Source organism: Leptodactylus fuscus, chromosome 3 (assembly GCF_031893055.1).
Source record: "Leptodactylus fuscus isolate aLepFus1 chromosome 3, aLepFus1.hap2, whole genome shotgun sequence".
Lineage (NCBI taxonomy): Eukaryota > Metazoa > Chordata > Amphibia > Anura > Leptodactylidae > Leptodactylus > Leptodactylus fuscus.
This window is the reverse complement of record NC_134267.1, coordinates 44,930,232-44,948,376: the sequence shown is the minus strand read 5'-3', so window position 1 is coordinate 44,948,376 and position 18,145 is coordinate 44,930,232. Positions and strand designations below refer to the sequence as shown.

Sequence of the window (18,145 nt, the reverse complement as noted above, 5' to 3'; positions counted from 1 at the left end):
GGTGGACACTTTGCAAACCCATTCAAATGACTGGATTTGAAAACTGCCTGCCGATTTCCGTCTCCTGTCCAGTTTCTCGGGCAGGAAACTGAAATGAGACCCGCACTGGTGTGAACCTTAGTTGAACTTCTGAGGTTTCAGTTAAGGAAATCTGGATGGAAGCCTAAGACCTACTGAAAAGTTTGTTAGGCTGTTTTCAGTGTCCATCCATCATTCAATAGTTGCATCCTTGGATCACAAGCAGTTGAGTATAATGGAGATCCTGTCTGTGAACAGGAGAGCAATATGGTCAGGTCATACAACTGTAGAAAGGGAGGTGGTTTTGTTTTTGTTTTTTTGTCCCCCCCCCTCCCTTTCTCAAGTTGGTGGGCAGTCTTAGCCAATGTGATGTACAGGTCAGGCTACTAGATATAGATGGTTCTTCTACACTACATTTATTTACAGCAATAACTCACTGATCGAGCTTATTCCATCCCTTGTCATGGCTCAGCAGTTTACAGCACTTTGAGTAGCTGAAACTCCTTTAGCCATCAACCACAGTGAAGAGAGGAACTGGACAAAAAAGCCTGACCTGTAGCCAGATAGTCTGAAACCTAGGCAATAAAGCTGTAACTACTGAGCAGATGTAATCTGCAGTATCTGGCAAATGGAGCAAGATAGATAAAGCAATGTATTGGGTAAAACACTTTATTTAGTTGACTTCAACATAATCCTCCTCCAGATGGGAACATACTGTACACATGACGTCACATTCTTATTGATGCATATTATTTTCTTGCCAGATTTGATCACAATATGATGTACAACTTGTCACTTCATTCAGAGAATTTAGTTTCCAGTGTAGATTTTTGTTGCATAGACTTTTGGACTCTTTAAGATGTTGACCATGTTGGCTTTTTTTTTTTTTTTTAAATAAAGATTTGATAAAATTTAAAGGGGTTGTCCCATCTTAAGGATCCTATCTATACTGGTAGCTTATGTAAATTGAAGACTTTTCCTAAATTGCCTTAGAAATTTTGCTTTGTTTCCCGGCTATGTGAATTTATTCCTTCCATTGTTTACACTGCGTTGCTATAACCACGGACCTGGGAGATAGGACAAGTGACGTCACTTACTCAGACAATCCTTTCAGATAATTGTACTTTGCTGATAAAGCCGAGTCTGTTATCTCTCTATGTAAACACACAGACAACACGGAGTCCGCTGTATACAAGAATCTGCAGATTATCTGACCTGCAGAAGTAGTGTTTGTCTTGTTTAGCAGGAGGGAAGTAGAGAGGAATACAGGAAGTGTAAAGTAGACACTGCAGCCTGGCTGAGATGGGAGAACCCCTTTAAAATGACCAACTTCTCACCCCCATTAGAAGGTTGCTGTAGTTTTTGGCAAACACTACATGCTAGTTAAAATGAAACCTTACCTGTCAACCTTAAAGATCTGCATGTCAACACTCCCTTAAAGAAACGCTTGTATACTATATATGGGTTTTTGGTGGTTTTTTGGTTTAATATCTATTTGAATTTTATGGAAATGAAGTTTACATTTATTTACATGATTGTGTTTTATTTTGCTCTATGCCAGTGAGTACGTTCGGTGTGACCCCAGCAGTGGGAGGCTTGTCTGCTGGTACAGTGGGAGAAGCCTCGACCGCCCTGAGCTCTGCAGCCCAGGTTGCTCTACAGTCCCTCTCTCATGCAATGGCTTCAGCCGAACAGCAGCTCCAGGTACTGCAAGAGAAACAACAGCAGCTTCTGAAGCTTCAGCAACAGGTGGGAGGACGCTTCCCCACGTTCACTTTAAACACCACATGCTGAGAACCTTGTTCAAAATGCCTTAAAACTCTCATTTCTTTACATGAAATGTTTTCTGGAGATTTCCATATCATAAGCCATTCTAAAAATCAAGCTATTATACGGTGTGAACTTGGTGAGCATGGTGTGTGGGGTTCCTTCATCTCATCTGCTCACTTAGACTTACTAGAGGTCTCTGATTTCAACTTCTGTGTATTGTGAGATGCACAGAACATAAAGGTTGCCCATACACCTTAGATACTGTCGGCCATATGCTTGTTCAGACAGCTGTCTCTCCTCCTTTCTTCACACACCTGCATGTTTGGCATGGCTGTGTGTTTTCAATGGGGAGATTAGTTGGGCAGACCCTCTAAGATCAGCAGGTGACAGGGCCTGGAAGCAGTTTCCAGGCTGGAGCTGGTGCACCAAGCTAACTACTACACAGCGCTGCGGTCAATCCTATTCACATAACTGAAACCATACTCTTATACTGGGCACAGCTATAGATAAGGCTGAGTTCACACTGGGTATTTTGGTCAGGATTTTGAGGCCATATCTACCTCAAAATCCTGACCAAAAAGACTGACCCCGTTGACATCAGTGGGAGCTGGTCAGGTCTTTTTTTCCGGTTTGTTCCGGCTCACGGAAATAAAGAACGGACATGCTCATTCATTTGGGCCTAATGGAGCGGAGTGCGCGGTGCACTGGCATCCAGTCGCAGCTACCCGTATTTTGGATCAGAACCTGAGGTGACCAAAATACCCCCGTGTGACCCCGGCCTAAAAGTACAAATCTCCAGTCAAGAGAAATGGTTGAACTGCAATATCAAGAGCAGCTGCTATACAGTGCACGTCCAAACGCTGCAGCCTCTGCAAACAGCTGATCGGTGAAGGTTTCTGGGTTGCTGATCTTCCACCGATGACTTGTTCTAAGGATAAGTTACCGAAAAATTCAAGACTTAACAATTACCTGAGTTATCTGGAGTGGAACACTCTCTTTACCTGGAAGTTGTCATATTGGGCCCTAATACCAGGAAGTGTTTAACTGTATGGCCACTTTACTCTGCAGCAATGAAGGTAGATATTTGGGGAAATTCAGGGTTCGACTTGATTATCAGCATGCCTAGTTCTTTGTTCCTCTGTGGGTAAGTCATTAGAGGTGTCTGACGGTGGCATAGCCTCCTATCTCCATTAAAAAGTGCACTTGGGTGAGCGCTCTTGTTAGGAATTTGGGAGGAATGGCTGCTGTCTGATCACGTGTTCAGCTGACTGTTAATAATAGTGTATGGGCACCTTTCAGAATTGCAGATTGGCATTAACATTATCTTCTTGGTTAACCCTGTCTTTTTCATTCTGTCTTGTATGTGTTGTATACACTTTTTTTTTCCTTTTTGTTTCCTTTCTGAAGCAATGCAGTAGACCAGGGGTCAACAACCTTTGCCACTCAGCTGCTGTGAAACTAAACTCCCATGCTCCATTCACTTCTATGGGAGTTTCAAGTATGCTCTGCTGGGAGTTGTAGTTTTACAACAACTGGAGTGGCGAAGGTTGCCTAGCCTTGCAATAGACTGTAGGAGGTCCCCTCCCCCCTGCCTACCAGTCGTAACAAGCTGGTCACTTAAGATTTCACTGACTTGGTTTACCTGTCAGTTTCCATTTGATGTACTGATATCAACAAGGTGAAGCCAAGTTATGTCTAGAAACGTGTAACATCTGGGCTGTTCTAGATCTTTAGTTCCAAACAGGCTGTCTGCTTAGACTCCGTTTAAATAGAGGGACTGATGTACAAGTAAAAATAAAAGTCAGAACTGTGGCAGTCTTCAACTAAAAAAAAAAAAAAAAATCAATATAAAAAAATAAAGTGAGTTGTCGAATCTGTAGGGTCATTGTGTTTGCTAAGGTTTTAACATCATGCTTTTGGTTTTTTTGTTTTTTTCCAGAAGGCAAAACTGGAAGCCAAATTACACCAGACCACAGCAGCTGCTGCCGCAGCCGCCTCTGTAGTGGGCCCGGTTCACAACTCTGTGCCTTCCAACCCCGTGGCTGCCCCAGGGTTCTTCATTCATCCATCCGATGTCATACCTCCCACCCCGAAAACGACGCCACTCTTCATGACACCACCGCTTACACCACCCAATGAGGTTGTGTCTGCCGCCATCAATGCTGAGCTAGCCCAGCTGTTTCCTGGAACAGTCATCGATTCGCCTCCTGCTATTCTTGCTGGACATGGCAAAAACTCGAGCAAAACTAGAGGGGTAAACTATTTTGTCATACATAATTTTTTTTTTTTTTTTTTTCCCTTAGTGTTTGTGATCTGCCTGTAACCTAATGTAACTTTTTTTTTTTTTTTTTTTTTTTTTTCAGACTCAACTGGGCTCAGGTCTTGCGTTGGCTATCTCTCATGCTTCTCACTTCCTACAACCACCTCCTCATCAGTCCATTATTATTGAGAGAATGCATTCTGGTAAGAACAGACTTGTCATGGAGGCCGTTTGTTTTGGGTTTTTTTGCACAATTTTTCTAGTCAGTATATTGCGTCAAAAGAACCTAATGTGCTGCAACGCCGCTTATACTTCTGTTTTTGTGTTCAGGCGCTAGAAGATTTGTGACTTTAGATTTCGGCAGACCTGTGCTCCTTACAGATATTCTTATTCCTACCTGTGGTGATCTGGCCTCTTTATCAATTGACATTTGGAGCTTGGGTGAAGAAGTTGATGGTAGACGATTAGTTGTTGCAACAGATATCAGCACCCATTCACTCATTTTACATGATTTGTTACCGCCACCAGTCTGCAGATTTATGAAGGTAAAGATAAAGCCTAATTTATTACTTTGTCCACGGTATTGTTCCTTTCCTTTCCTTTTAATCTGCACTTCAAGAAAATTTCAACCATGTAGCATGGCTGCAAATCCACAGCAAAATCCATTTGGTTCCTTAAAAGGCTGTAATGAAAATGCAGATTTTGCTTTGCAATCACTGTAGAATTGCAGAGAACACCACAGTGGAATTGTGATTTCCCATGTGGATCCATTCTTAAAGGGATTCTATAAATAAAATGCAAATTTTTTTTTTTTTTTTTTTTTTTTTTTTGGTGGGTACCACGTCGGAATAGCCTTAAAGGCTATTCTTCTCCTACCTTTTAGATGTCTTCTCCGTTCCGCTGTTCAGTAGAAACCCGGTTTTCGTTGGAATACAAATGAGTTCTCTCACAGCACTGGGGGCGGGCCCCAATGCTGTGAGAAATCTCCAGCACCGCCTCCATCATCTTCAGGAACAGCCTCTCTTTGCGTCGTCTTCCGGCGCTGGCTTCAAACTTCTAGGCCTTGGGCCTAAGGCAAAGCTGACTGCACATGCCTGCCGGCCACAAGAAAATGGCCACTTACACAGTATTGTAAGCGGCCATTTTCTTGTGGCCGGCTGGCATGCGTAGTCGGCTGCCCGAGGTCTAGAAGTTTGAAGCCAGCGCTGGAAGAAGACGCGAAGAGGCCGTTTTAGAAGATGAAGGCAGCGCTGGAGATTTCGCTTGCAGCATTGGGGATGCCCCCCAGTGCTGCGAGAGAACTAATTTACATACCGACGAAAATCGGGATTTCTACTGAACGACTGAACAGAGAAGACCTTTAAAGGTAGGAGAAGAATAGCCTTTAAGGCTATTCCGACGTGGTACCCACAAAAAATAAAATTGCATTTTAATGATAGAATCCCTTTAAGAGTGGATCCACATGGGAAAGCACAATTCCACTGTGGTGTTCTCTGCAATTCTACAGTGATTGCAAAGCAAAATCTGCATTTTCATTACAGCCTCCTAAGGAACCACATGGATTTTGCTGTGGATTTGCGGCCATGTTGCATGGTTGAAATTTTCTACCCAGAAAAAAAAATTGCATTTTAGAGAGAATCCCTTTAAAGTGCTAGCTCTCAGTAGTCAAATGTTCTTTATTTACGAAAAACTACAGTAAATTGACATTGATTTATTATCAGATTACAGTCATTGGACGTTATGGAAGTACCAATGCCCGAGCAAAGATCCCTTTGGGTTTTTATTATGGCCATACCTATATTTTACCTTGGGAAAGTGAACTGAAACTAATGCATGACCCACTCAGAGGCGAAAGTGAATCTGCAAGTCAACCAGAGATTGACCAACATCTTACAATGATGGTAGCTCTGCAGGAGGACATCCAGTGCAGGTGAGTTCTTCCCCCTACACTCAGTGCTCTTATTCCAAGTCCACACTGCTTTTTTACCGGATTACATTAAACTTCCTTTTCTCGCTGTTTCTTAGGTATAACTTGGCCTGCCATAGATTAGAGACTCTTTTACAAAGCATTGATCTCCCACCATTGAACAGTGCCAACAATGCACAATATTTTTTAAGAAAGCCAGACAAAGCGGTTGAAGAGGATGGCAGAGTTTTTTCTGCGTATCAAGACTGCATACAGCTTCAACTCCAACTGAACCTGGCTCACCATGCCGTTCAGAGACTTAAGGTTGCCCTGGGCATGAGCAGAAAGACTTTACGAGAACAGTTTGACTCTAGAGAACTGATACATACATCTTCAACCGAGCAACTCCGTACAATCATCCGTTATCTTCTGGATACCTTGCTTAGCCTTCTTCACTCCTCAAATGGTTAGTGGCTCTCTCCCTGCAGTATGGTGCACAGACTTGTTTGTGTGTTAACAATGGACAAAAAAAATTTGGTTTTTGTGGTGCTGGTCTGCATTCTGTTTCATGCCATGATGCAGACTTATCAACTAAACTGTCTGGCAAACCATCTGTGGTAGTGTTCTGTAATGTACTGTTTTATGTTCGAGACAGGCCTTATCCTTTTCATTGGCTAAATCTTTCCATTACCTTGCAGGGCCTTCAGTGCCAGCTGTGCTCCAGAACACTTTCCATGCTCAGGCCTGTGAAGAGCTATTCAAGCACTTGTGTATAAGTGGAACCCCAAAAATTCGGTTGCACACTGGCCTCCTCCTGGTACAGCTTTGTGGTGCAGAGAGATGGTGGGGACAGTTTCTCTCAAATGTGCTGCAGGAACTCTACAACTCGGAACAGCTTCTGATCTTCCCACAAGATCGGTATGGTCTTATCTAATATTACAATTGTTTATTATGTACAACACTGGTGTCTGTGGGTGTTTTTTTTTATTCCCCCCCCCCCCACCATCACTATTTAATTTCATGGGGGAAATATTTGTACAAGAATATTTAAGGCAGAAAGTCATTGTTGGTGTAGCTTTACCTTTGCTGATCTTTGTTGGTTTTCTCCTCTTTGCAGGGTTTTCGTACTACTTTCTTGTATAGGCCAAAGATCACTTAGTAACAGTGGAGTCCTTGAAAGTTTATTAAATCTTCTAGACAGTCTCTTATCACCTCTACAACCACATCTTCCTGTCTACCGGCGTGTTGAAGGTAACTCATCTCCTTACATTTCTACTAAATGGACAGCTCAGAATCTGTCAAACTAGATTGTTGGTTCTTTCACATGGACATATTTCCTGCATCAGTCAATCTTCTCAATACAGTTTATTTGTGGACATGCAGGTATGTGCTGCAGATCTAAGTGACCAGTGACCAGTTATTAGACTGGCCAAGATTCTGCTAGTTTGGTCTGACATTGCAACGAGCAAACCGACCAGTTACTTCAGTACATAAGACCCCCCCCCCCCCTTCCCCCAATCCTTCTTTCTCTGCTGATCTACAACAGTGTAAAGAACTGTCTTTATGACCATAATGGGTCAATCTGCCAGTCTCCATAATACCTGTCATATGAAGCTATGGGCTGGAGAGAGTTGGTTGACACATGACCTAGCGTTGGGACCAGTCTGGCAGCCTGAGTTTCTAAACCTCAAAGATCATCAAAGAAATTTCAGCACTGTTGTCCTTCTTAAAAAATGGCTAGGATGAGAGTTCATGGTCTGCTGTGCAGGTATAATGTACAGGCAATAGTGTCACTGCATTGTGAGGAGAAAAACTTTGGACACTGCTTAAATTCCAAATAAAGGAAATTTTAATTCTATACGTGACAGTAGTGCTTGTCAAAACCCCCCTCAAAAACCTAAAAATGGAGTTTTTCAATCAATCTATGTACTTGAGTCAGTTGTAGTGTTTTGTTTGTCTTTGCAGGAGTCCTCGACATCCCTATGATAAGCTGGGTGGTCATGCTGGTTTCTCGCTTACTGGATTACGTCGCCACTGTAGAAGACGAGGCTGCAGCCTCCAAAAAACCTTTGAATGGCAAAGAACGGGAAAGGTTTCTCTCAGGTATTTGAGCTGAAAACTTGCATTTTAGCTTCCGGATCACATGCATTTGGTCTTCAGAATACATCGGCAATGGCAATCTATTGTATTTTGACTCTTTCCTGTTTGACTTCTGAGTCATAAGGACCATTTGGATGCCTTTGCCAATGGGCTTTAGTCACTGAATTCTATCTGTTCTGCAGGCAATCAGTGGAGTTTTATTAATAATAGTCTGCACACACAAAGTCTAAACCGGTCAACCAAAGGAAACAGCAGCTTGGATAGGCTGTACTCCAGGAAGATCCGAAAACAGCTTGTTCACCACAAACAGGTAATCTGTATGGGGTGGAATAGACCATGTGTATAGAGGCATCTTGTACTTTCAATGCAGTTTCATGCCATCTCCTTTTTGTCTTTTGGGAACTAACTTTTACTTGCCTCTTATGTCATCTGTGTATGTTCACACCTGTAGACTCGCTGCAATGTTATAATGTAGATGTATCTTTCTATCATACATCCTCTAATTATAGATCCACCTATCTCTTTCAGATTGAGAATAGAGAGTAAATAGCTACATGTGAGCACAACCTCAGACTCTTAAGAGTGTATGTGGGATCACTAGTGTAAACTGACACAAGTTATTTATATCATTTAATAAATTAACTTTCCTTCTAGCAACTTAACCTACTAAAGGCAAAACAGAAGGCTTTAGTAGAGCAAATTGAAAAAGAAAAAATACAGAGCAACAAAGGATCCTCTTACAAGCTGCTGGTGGAGCAAGCAAAGCTTAAACAAGCAACTTCTAAGGTGAGAAGAGATTGTGGCTTCTATTTCTATCTTCTTTCTAAGTGGTTGGCACAAAGCCCTTCATTCAAGTGATACAAGATGCAAGAATTTTCTAATAAATCTAAGAGCCTCAGGCAATTAAAGCTATAACTTCAACTTGCATAGCTATGGACCAATAGCAGTTCCTCCTATACTTTCCATTTTTGGCTCCTTTTAAACGGATTCTCACTAGACACTTATCCTGTATCCACAGGAGAGGCAGTCACATGTGCACTGGTACTTTGTTCACGTGTCACCTGTTCTCCTGAAGACTGGGAGACCCAGTGGTCGAACCCCCAATCCTCTGACCCTTAATTCCCATAGGTAGTACAGTATAGAAGGCACCTACTGTGTAACTGAACCTGACTCTATCGGCACACATGCCCTATAAGGGCAGAGTCTAAATGTTATGCACAAAACAATCCAGACTTCACAAAATAACTCAAGCCAAATGGAAAGGGAAACAAAATGGGAGTATAACCATTTGTGTGCAGCTAGACTGTTAGGAATGCCCTTCTGACAGTGGCAAACATTGGTATTTGTGCCGATATCTCTTGGCCCAGGGTACATAATAGGAAAGCAGACCGTGCACTGAATTTGCTGCATGGTTTTCTAGTGGTGTATAAAACCACATGTGCCTAAGGAAATGACAGGTCCTCTTTAAAGTGGTTACACCGATCAACAGAATAGGTGATAAATGTCTGGTGGGAATTCAGCTGGGTCCTCCACAATCATGAAAAACTGGTAGTGGAGCAGTGGTCACTCAAGTGCCAATTTCAGGTGTCCCATAGAGATTAATAGGGGGAGTAGTAGACACTTGACTTCTGATTCATTCAAATGGGGTTGGGGGGGGGGATTCTGGACCACTGCTCATGATTGTCAGAGATTGCAGTGGTCAGACACTTTGTGTTGTGTGGATAGGACTTGTGTGGTGCATGGTCTTAAAATAATGTTTTGTAGCTTTGTATTGTAAGACTGAGTTGTGCATCATAATATTCATTCCATCCATTTCCATAAAAACCTTAAAAAGGGTTTTTATTTTTTGTCTCTTCCACAGCACTTTAAAGACTTGATCCGCCTGCGCCGCACAGCTGAGTGGCCACGGTCTGCTCAAGACACGGAAGTATCTGCAACAAAAGAGAGCCCAGAAATTGAGCCTCTGCCCTTCACTTTGACACATGAGCGTTGTATTTCTGTTGTGCAGAAGCTAGCTCTTTTTCTCTTGTCTATGGACTTCACTTGTCATGCTGACCTCCTCCTGTTTGTCTGCAAGGTACCATTACTGCTCCACTATGCATCTCTTACAATATTTTGCTTAGATTACCACAATAAAATGTAGGTTTGTCTGTCCCACTTCTGTTTAGTCTGTTGCTGTCATCCTAGAATGACTGCAACAGGCATGAACTGTAGCAGAGTAACATAGTCCACTCTATGTCCGTACTCATTGACTCCAATTTAATCTAATCATGTTTGTTTTACTTTTGTAAAAAAAAAATTAGAAATATGTTTTTCTTACATTTGGGTGAATGCACATGGGCACTTGATGGAGGGGGCTGTTTGCATCCGTCACTAAGGCTAAGTTCACACCAGGGGGGCGGTGGGGCGGATTTTGGCACCTCAGAGTGACGCGGAACCGACTTGAGACTGGGAAGGAGATTCCCCTTACAGCTAGACAAAGACCCTAAACCTACAGCCAGAGCTACAGTGGAATGGTTTAACTCAAAGAATATTCATGTGTTAGAATGGCCCAGTCACAGTCCAGACCCAAATCCCTTTTAGCATCTGTGGCAAGACATGAGAATTGCTGTTCAGACGCTCTCCATCCAATCTGGCTGAGCTTTAGCTTTTTCAAGAATCTCAGTCTTTAGATTCACAAAGCTGGTAGAGGCATAACCCCAAAAGACTTGCAGCTGTAATTGCAATATGAAAGGTGTCTACAAAGTAATGATATTGTGTGGCTGAATACTTTTGTACATCACATTTTATCAGATTTTTTTTATTTGATTAAAAATTTTAATCCGTATCCTTTTCCTTCCACTTCACACTTGTATGCTACTTTTGTATTTATCACTTATCTCGAATACAAATTTGTGGTTTTAAGGTGACAAAATATGAAAAAGTTTAAGGGGTATGAATACTTAAGCAAGCCACTGTGTTTAATGCAACATTCCCCCCCCCCCCCCCAAGTGGTGTCTGCAACAAATAGCTGCCTTGTATTTTTGTATAGCTTCTTCCATTATAGAAGGATTTTACCATCGCCTAGTCATATATTTTTCTGACACGTTTGCCTATATTTCAACTTTTTTTTTTTTTTAACTATGTTTTAAGGTGCTTGCCAGAATAGCAAATGCTACCCGTCCAACGATACATTTGTGTGAGGTTGTGAATGAACAGCAGCTGGAAAGACTTCTACTACTGTTGGTTGGCACAGACTTCAACAGAGGAGACATTTCTTGGGGTGGTGCCTGGGCACAATACTCTTTGACATGCATGCTTCAGGACATCTTGGCAGGTATAGGACAATTGTTTCTTTTCTTCAGTAGATTGTGGTTTGTTACAAGCTTTTATGAATTCTACAATGGTTAATCTACTGCTAATCTACATTTCTTGTGTGTGTATATACTATGTAATAACATGGAGGAAAGTGATAGTCAGGCTCTCCTTGCCCTCGTGTAGACCTGTTCTGTAATTGACATCACTGAGTACAGGCAATTTGGAAAACAGATTTGCATATTTTTGCCATAATCCCCCAGTGGCGCGAAAGGCTTTGTAAGTCTCCATACGCCTGCGAAGGTGCACCCTCCCTAAGGAGTGTAATTATCCCCTAATCCTGGTCATAGTGTCTCACTCTGCCAAACTAGTATCCCTACGCTGTGCTGAAGAGATCCAACAGATCGAAACAGCGCTGTCCACATCTGGGAATCTGTTCCTTTTGGAGCATAGAAATGCTAGTTTGATGGCTTATTGAAAAAGTCGTGCATGATATTTAAGGGGGCTGCCCCTAGAGGGCAGCAGAGGCACGGTTTTCCTATTTACATCTTGGAAAACAGATTTGCATAGGTTTCCCATAATCCCCCAGTGGAGTGAAAGAGGCTTTGCAAGACTCCGTATACTTGCGAAGGTGCACACTCCCTAAGGTAATGTAACTATCCCATAATTCTGAGTACAGGCAAGTCATTGAATTCCTATCTGCCATGGCAATAGTGGTGTGACTCTGATGCCTGGGGAGAAGAAGCTGGAGACCATACGCCTCAGAACTATACATGAGCCAGATTCTGGGCCATTCACCACTTAGTTTGTGGAGAACTTGACTTTATTGCTTGGCTCTTTCTTCCTGACTTCAAAAAGTTCTTTTTCTACACATAGACTAATCTCTATGCTGTAAGATCTCCACAACCCCTACCTTCATTTTTGAGTGGTGACCGTGGCAGACTTTTGGATGGACACCAGATTCACCACTCAAAGGCAGAAGTAAGGGCTTGTGGAATGCCTACTGCTGGAGGAACGTCAACATTAGGGGCTGCCAAGGGAACATTTGCTGCATTAAAACAATGCTGGTACATTAATTTGTATAGTTTTCATAATTCAGATTACTTTCCAGTAGAACTGGGCAATCGCGAAATAACCAAAACACAAAGTCAGTAAGTAATCAGAAAGAGGGGCAGAATAGGGACAGTCTTCTTTGTAGCATATACACTTAGTTGCCCATGCCATAAGAGGTTATACTCCAACTAGCAGAGACTAGTAATGTATAGATGATTACATTTGAAATATAGGGCATCTGCATATCACATGGGTCATAAAACTGGGAAGTTAGTTAAAAAAAAAAAATGACCAAAACTAACATGGCAGTTTGCTGTCGGAATATGTTCTAGTCTAGGGAGAGTTCAGTAAATTGTACAAATAGGCCAGAATTCTGAAAATAAAATTGAAAATATTATCTTATTTATAGGGGAGCTGTTAGCACCTGTAGCAGCTGAAGCCTTGGATGAATCTGCCATGGGAGAGGAGGCAGCTGCTTCAGCGGGTGACTCTGATGATTCTCTGCAGCAGTCCTCTGTCATACCATTGGTGGAAACAGTGGATGAGCCTTTAACTCCGGATATCATCACAGGTAACTGTAAGATCACTGAAAAAAAAAACAATGAGCAAAAAAGCCATATGAATGTATATAAAAATACAAATCTTTATTAAATGACATGACCCATACAAAATAAGTGATACACAACATCACACGATTAGATAGGCTATGAAATATAGTTAGACTTCCACACTATAAGTAGTAATGGGGGATAACTGCCACGTGTCACACAGATTATACAGATATAACCAAGTAATGGGTCACTGCAACTCTATGTATACAATAACATAAAATACATGGAAGGGTAAGCAGACGTTATAGGGGAGCCTAATAAAACCCAACAGTACCAGATATGCATAAACAGTGCTACAGTGAGTTTTAATACCACATTCTGCCAAATATGCACCACCCATAAAGAAATAAATGGGTGCAAACAATAGTATAATGAGCTCAAAGCTTACTCAGACATGATGGACACGTGGAAAACCCTGAGATAGAATATGCAGCTAGAACCTCGTTTCCTATTGAAACTTCATCAGGAGCTAATGAGTGGTAAAAAATTGGAAGCTTATAATAGGGTACCTAATAGAACGCAGGAAGTAATCCAAATGCTACCTCTATATACAATGAACCCTGGACACAGGGAATGTGAAGGCAAAGCTACCATACGAGTTATACACAACAGCAATTAACCTGAGCATACGCAGGAGTACAATGTAATACAATAGCAGATCGTATAAATAAATTTAAAAAAAAAGTGGTGGGGCGGCAAGTGCCAGTGATCATGCATTGAAAAAAAACTGTAAGTAAAGTGAAAACGAAGACCTCTATAGGGAAGAAAAGAGGGAACTTATCTGAAGATTTAATGTAATGATATTATGCAGGGTATGTGCTAGATGTGTGATTGCTGTGTCCCTCGGAGATTGGGGTCGCTTGGGTGCTGCATGTGATTGTAGAGCTGGAGCTCATGCGTGGCTGCAGCTCCATACACTTCTTGTGGATTGCCAGGACTGTAGTAGTCCCATAAAAATGAATGGAGCAATAGCTAGGCGTTCCCACCACGCAGCATTCACATATAGCACTCTTTGGGCATCCCATGGATGGGGTAGAAGTTTCTACAGGGGGAAAGGTACTTTATTCTATAGGAGGTGGGCACGATGAGTCTAGAATACTGTTATTGTTAAAGTAACAGTAATTTAATTGTAAAGCGGTGGTATGGGTGAAATGAGATTTAATATGCCCCAGACAGATAATGTCCCATTATAATAATGCCTGCCAGTATAGCTTTGTCATGTGAGTATACCGAAGTGGAAAGCATGAAAGTACAGCCTTAAAATTGCCCAGTACCCGTCCTCATGGTCCAGGTGTTTAGGTGGCAGACGTCACTACTTGGCAGTATTAAAGCTGTTTTCATCACCCAAAGGTGCTCCTCCTCTATCATCTTTGGATAAAGATAAAGAAATTGACCTTGAATTACTTCAAGACCTGATGGAAGTTGATATTGATCCTTTAGATATTGATTTGGAAAAAGATCCTCTTGCAGCCAAAGTCTTCAAGGTAAGTTGAGCTTTTCACTTTTTGCACCTTTCAATAAATACAATGTTTGCACGTTCCTGTCGGTCACTTTAGATAAAAGGCTCAGAATGGCATAAAACCAAGAAGAGGGAATGCCCATCTGACCAATTCCCACCCACTCTCTCATTGAGTTACACCAGTCTCTGCTTCCTGGTCCCTTTTGGGTCAGTGGTGCAGCCAGTCATTGGCTGAGTGGGAATGTCCCTGGTGTCTGAGCGAATGAGGAAGCCCATCTCGACAGTCGGTGGCAATGTGATGCCTTTTCTGTGGGTTTTTTTTTTTTGTGTTTAATACCACTCTGAGCCTTTTCTTAGCATCCCTCTTTTTAATGTAACTTTTCTTTTAACTATCACTGAAGATACGTATTACGACGGTGAAGAAGCCTAAGGTATGTATAGAAATCAGTCACTTGTGCGGTGTATATTATGCATCCCCCCCCCCCCCTTACACCTGGACTTCTATGTATACACTCGGTGAACTCCAATGTTGGCTCTCTCCGATGGTTCATACTCTCTAACATCCCACCTTAGTTACACTGAGGGTGATTGGTCTTCTCGATTCTATATATTTCACTAAGGCTCCACATTACAGAAAGCCTTGTTGCAGATTTTACTGCTTCTTTTTTTTTTTTTTTTTTTTTTTTTCCCCCAAACAGCTCTGAGGGCAATCCCAATGCTGTGAGAGAAATCTCCAGTGACGCCTCTATCTTCTTCTGGAACACCCTCTCCCTGTGTCTTCTTCCATCCTGGGTTTCTTTCTTCTAGACCTCGGGCATCACGGACTGCGTTTGCCTGTGGCCATAAGAAAAATGTGTGTAAGCGGCCATTTTATTGTGGCCCAGGCATGTGCAGTTGGCTCTGCCTGAGGCCTAGAAGATTGAAATCCCAGGACTGAAGAAGACACATGGAGGGGGAGTTCCAGAAGAAGATAGAGGCCTCACTGGAGATTTCTCTCACAGCATTGGGGACGCCCCCAGTGCTGTTTGAGTGCTGGAGACCACCTCCCAGTGCTGTGAGCAAACTCATTTGCATACCGAAGTAAACCCGTATTTCTGCTGAACGGCGGTGCGGAGAAGAATAGCCTTCCTTAAGGGTATTCCTACGTGTTAGTCAGAAAAAAAAGATATGCAATGATGAGATCCCTTTAAAGAAATTCACTTTTTTTTTTTTTTTTTTTTTTTTTCTTAATCGTAATTTTCAATATTAAAGGAACATTTAGACTTCTCCATTCTGTTACATCCACTCCTGGTATTCTGTTCCTTGTTATACCTACTATAAATTTATCCTCTTACAGACAGCACTGACTAGACAGTGCCCATGTTGTAGGGATACACCCCCATAACTGGTATCCTACACTTCTCACATTATTAAAAAAAATAATTCTTAAAGAAGGAAAACTGTATAACATTGAATGCTCCAGAATTATTGTATTATGGAGGATACAGGTACTTAATAAAACTCGTCAAGAGACTGAATAGGTCTAATGTGACTTCAATATTTTGTGTGGTTTTTTTCCTTCCCACCAAAGCCGATCAGCAGCACGTGGTATGATTATTGGGGCGCCGATTATGGCACCTACAATTACAATCCTTACATTGGAGGTGTTGGAATTCCAGTGGCAAAACCAGCAGCAACTACAGAAAAGAATGGTACCCAAACGGTGTCTGTTTCAGTCTCTCAAGGTGAGAATTTTCTGTTTTAAATGTGGGAATCTAGTCCATTTAATTACAGAAGGGGGAAAAAAGAGCAAGAGTCCCCAAGGTGGTGTCCAATTATGGACACTTATTCCCTAGCCACAGGACAGGGTATAAGTGTCTGATTGCTGGACCGCCAGTGCCCTTGTATGACCGCTGATCCATTAACTTTGTCCTGCAGATGCTGCTGTAGATTACACACTGTCCCCAGTGATTGGGCTCCCAGCGATTGGACACTTATTCCCCTATAACTGGGCAACCAGTTTCATATAGACGTCTTATTTTGCTGCTTTTTCAGTGTCCATGCTGCATTTGTTGCAGAATCTTAATGCAATTCCAAGGCACAATATAACTTTTTTTTTTTTTTTTTTTTTTTTTTTTTTTTTGAGGGGGGGGGGAATTGAGCTCAAACTTTTCAGTGGTTGCTTTCCTGAAACTTTTTGTTGAAATAAGATATTTTTATTTAATTTTTTTTTTATTTATATTTTTGTACTTCTAGCACTTGATGCTCGCCTGGAAGTTGGTCTGGAGCAGCAAGCAGAATTAATGTTAAAAATGATGTCCACTCTTGAGGCAGATTCCATTTTACAAGCATTGACCAATTCATCACCTACATGTAAGTAAAAAAATCAAAAACCTTAACAGGCATTTATTATTTTTTTTAAAATTTCCACCACCATCACATTCTAGTTCTAGTATAGTGAACACTCACTTCAATTTAAACTGCGACTCGCTTCTCCCCTCTTCCTAATTTGAGTTAGTCTACTGGATAGGGGAAGAGATTCTAAGTAATCCATTTATGTCCTTAATGCACAGACTGCACAATCACACTGATTTTACCCACTTCAATAATATAAAGTGGTATCAATAAAATTGTGTATACTGTATTTTTCAGACTAGAAGACTCACTTCAACCCTCCCAAACTTCAGGGGAACACTAGGGGTGCGTCTTAGTTTGAATGCATCGCCCAACTCCTGCCACCGCCAGCTTCCTACAGCGGCAGGAATGGGGCGATGCTGCGCGGTCTGAACCGCAAGGACAGGTTGTACTGGTGGTGCAAACCCATCCCGTCATCCGCTGTGCTATTACAGCGGATGCAGAGTCTGTAAAGATGATGTCGGCCACTCTGCTGCAGAGTGTAATGTACAGCAGAGACCAACAGCTAGGGCCTGCAAATCAGTCCACTCTGATAAAGGGCATTAATACCATCTATAAGCCCCAAAACTCTCAAATTGCAGGACGTCTCATGCATGGCGAGAACGCAGGAGCCGACCTGTTTCTTTGACAGCCGGGAGCCGAATGTATATGAAACACATTCACATTAGGTAACCCTGTGTCTGAAAATGCCCGGTCAACAAAAGTGGCACTTTGTCACCGCTCTCAATAAAGAAGCAGGGGAAAGCGTGAAAATGCAAAGCCAAATACAGGGAAAATAAGGGAAAAAGGAAAAGGTACTCAGCCCTCCAAGAGAAATCGCTCCATGTGTCTTCCACTCCCAGTGCAAGCAATCTTCAGCACAGATCTAGTCTCTTCGGCTTGAGACAAATATGCAGTTTTCAAAAGAAAGAGATGATCCAGCCGACAAAATATATAAAACTTAACTTTTATTCTGCCAATTCATGTTAAAAATTATCCAGTGAACGTGGCTAGCTGGGCAGTGGTTTGACCACCATGTTCACTGGATAAATTTTAACTTGAATTGGCAGAATAAAAGTTAAGTTTTATATATTTTGTCGGCTGGATCATCTTCTTTTGAAAACTGAGTGAAAATATGCAGGGTTTCACAGAAAGGAGCCAAAATTTAATGAAGTAGACTACAAAATTCATCAGTGACAAACAAAATCAAGTTGTCTGACAGTTTAGTTACTCTTTAATAGAGATGAGCGAACACTGTTCGGAACAGCCGTTCCGAACAGCACGCTCCCATAGAAATGAAT

At 41.9% G+C, this 18,145-nt stretch overlaps 1 protein-coding gene across 9 annotated transcripts in view; it reads left to right on the top strand.

The window, feature by feature from the left end:
- The window catches only part of BIRC6 (baculoviral IAP repeat containing 6), a 164,587-nt gene that overhangs the window by 51,132 nt on the left and 95,310 nt on the right, over window positions 1–18,145 (top strand). For 7 of the 9 annotated variants that reach the window (XM_075267485.1, XM_075267484.1, XM_075267481.1 and 4 more), the window contains exons 24-40: window positions 1,580–1,767; window positions 3,728–4,042; window positions 4,152–4,251; window positions 4,379–4,593; window positions 5,770–5,978; window positions 6,074–6,420; window positions 6,653–6,872; window positions 7,072–7,205; window positions 7,920–8,057; window positions 8,237–8,364; window positions 8,709–8,840; window positions 9,916–10,131; window positions 11,187–11,370; window positions 12,811–12,972; window positions 14,363–14,496; window positions 16,042–16,195; window positions 16,707–16,823. In XM_075267485.1, coding sequence (XP_075123586.1) covers window positions 1,580–1,767; window positions 3,728–4,042; window positions 4,152–4,251; window positions 4,379–4,593; window positions 5,770–5,978; window positions 6,074–6,420; window positions 6,653–6,872; window positions 7,072–7,205; window positions 7,920–8,057; window positions 8,237–8,364; window positions 8,709–8,840; window positions 9,916–10,131; window positions 11,187–11,370; window positions 12,811–12,972; window positions 14,363–14,496; window positions 16,042–16,195; window positions 16,707–16,823 — 3,093 coding nt within the window. The remainder of the gene's footprint in view (window positions 1–1,579; window positions 1,768–3,727; window positions 4,043–4,151; window positions 4,252–4,378; window positions 4,594–5,769; window positions 5,979–6,073; window positions 6,421–6,652; window positions 6,873–7,071; window positions 7,206–7,919; window positions 8,058–8,236; window positions 8,365–8,708; window positions 8,841–9,915; window positions 10,132–11,186; window positions 11,371–12,810; window positions 12,973–14,362; window positions 14,497–16,041; window positions 16,196–16,706; window positions 16,824–18,145) is intronic. The other 2 variants (XM_075267482.1, XM_075267480.1) reach the window with 2 other exon arrangements.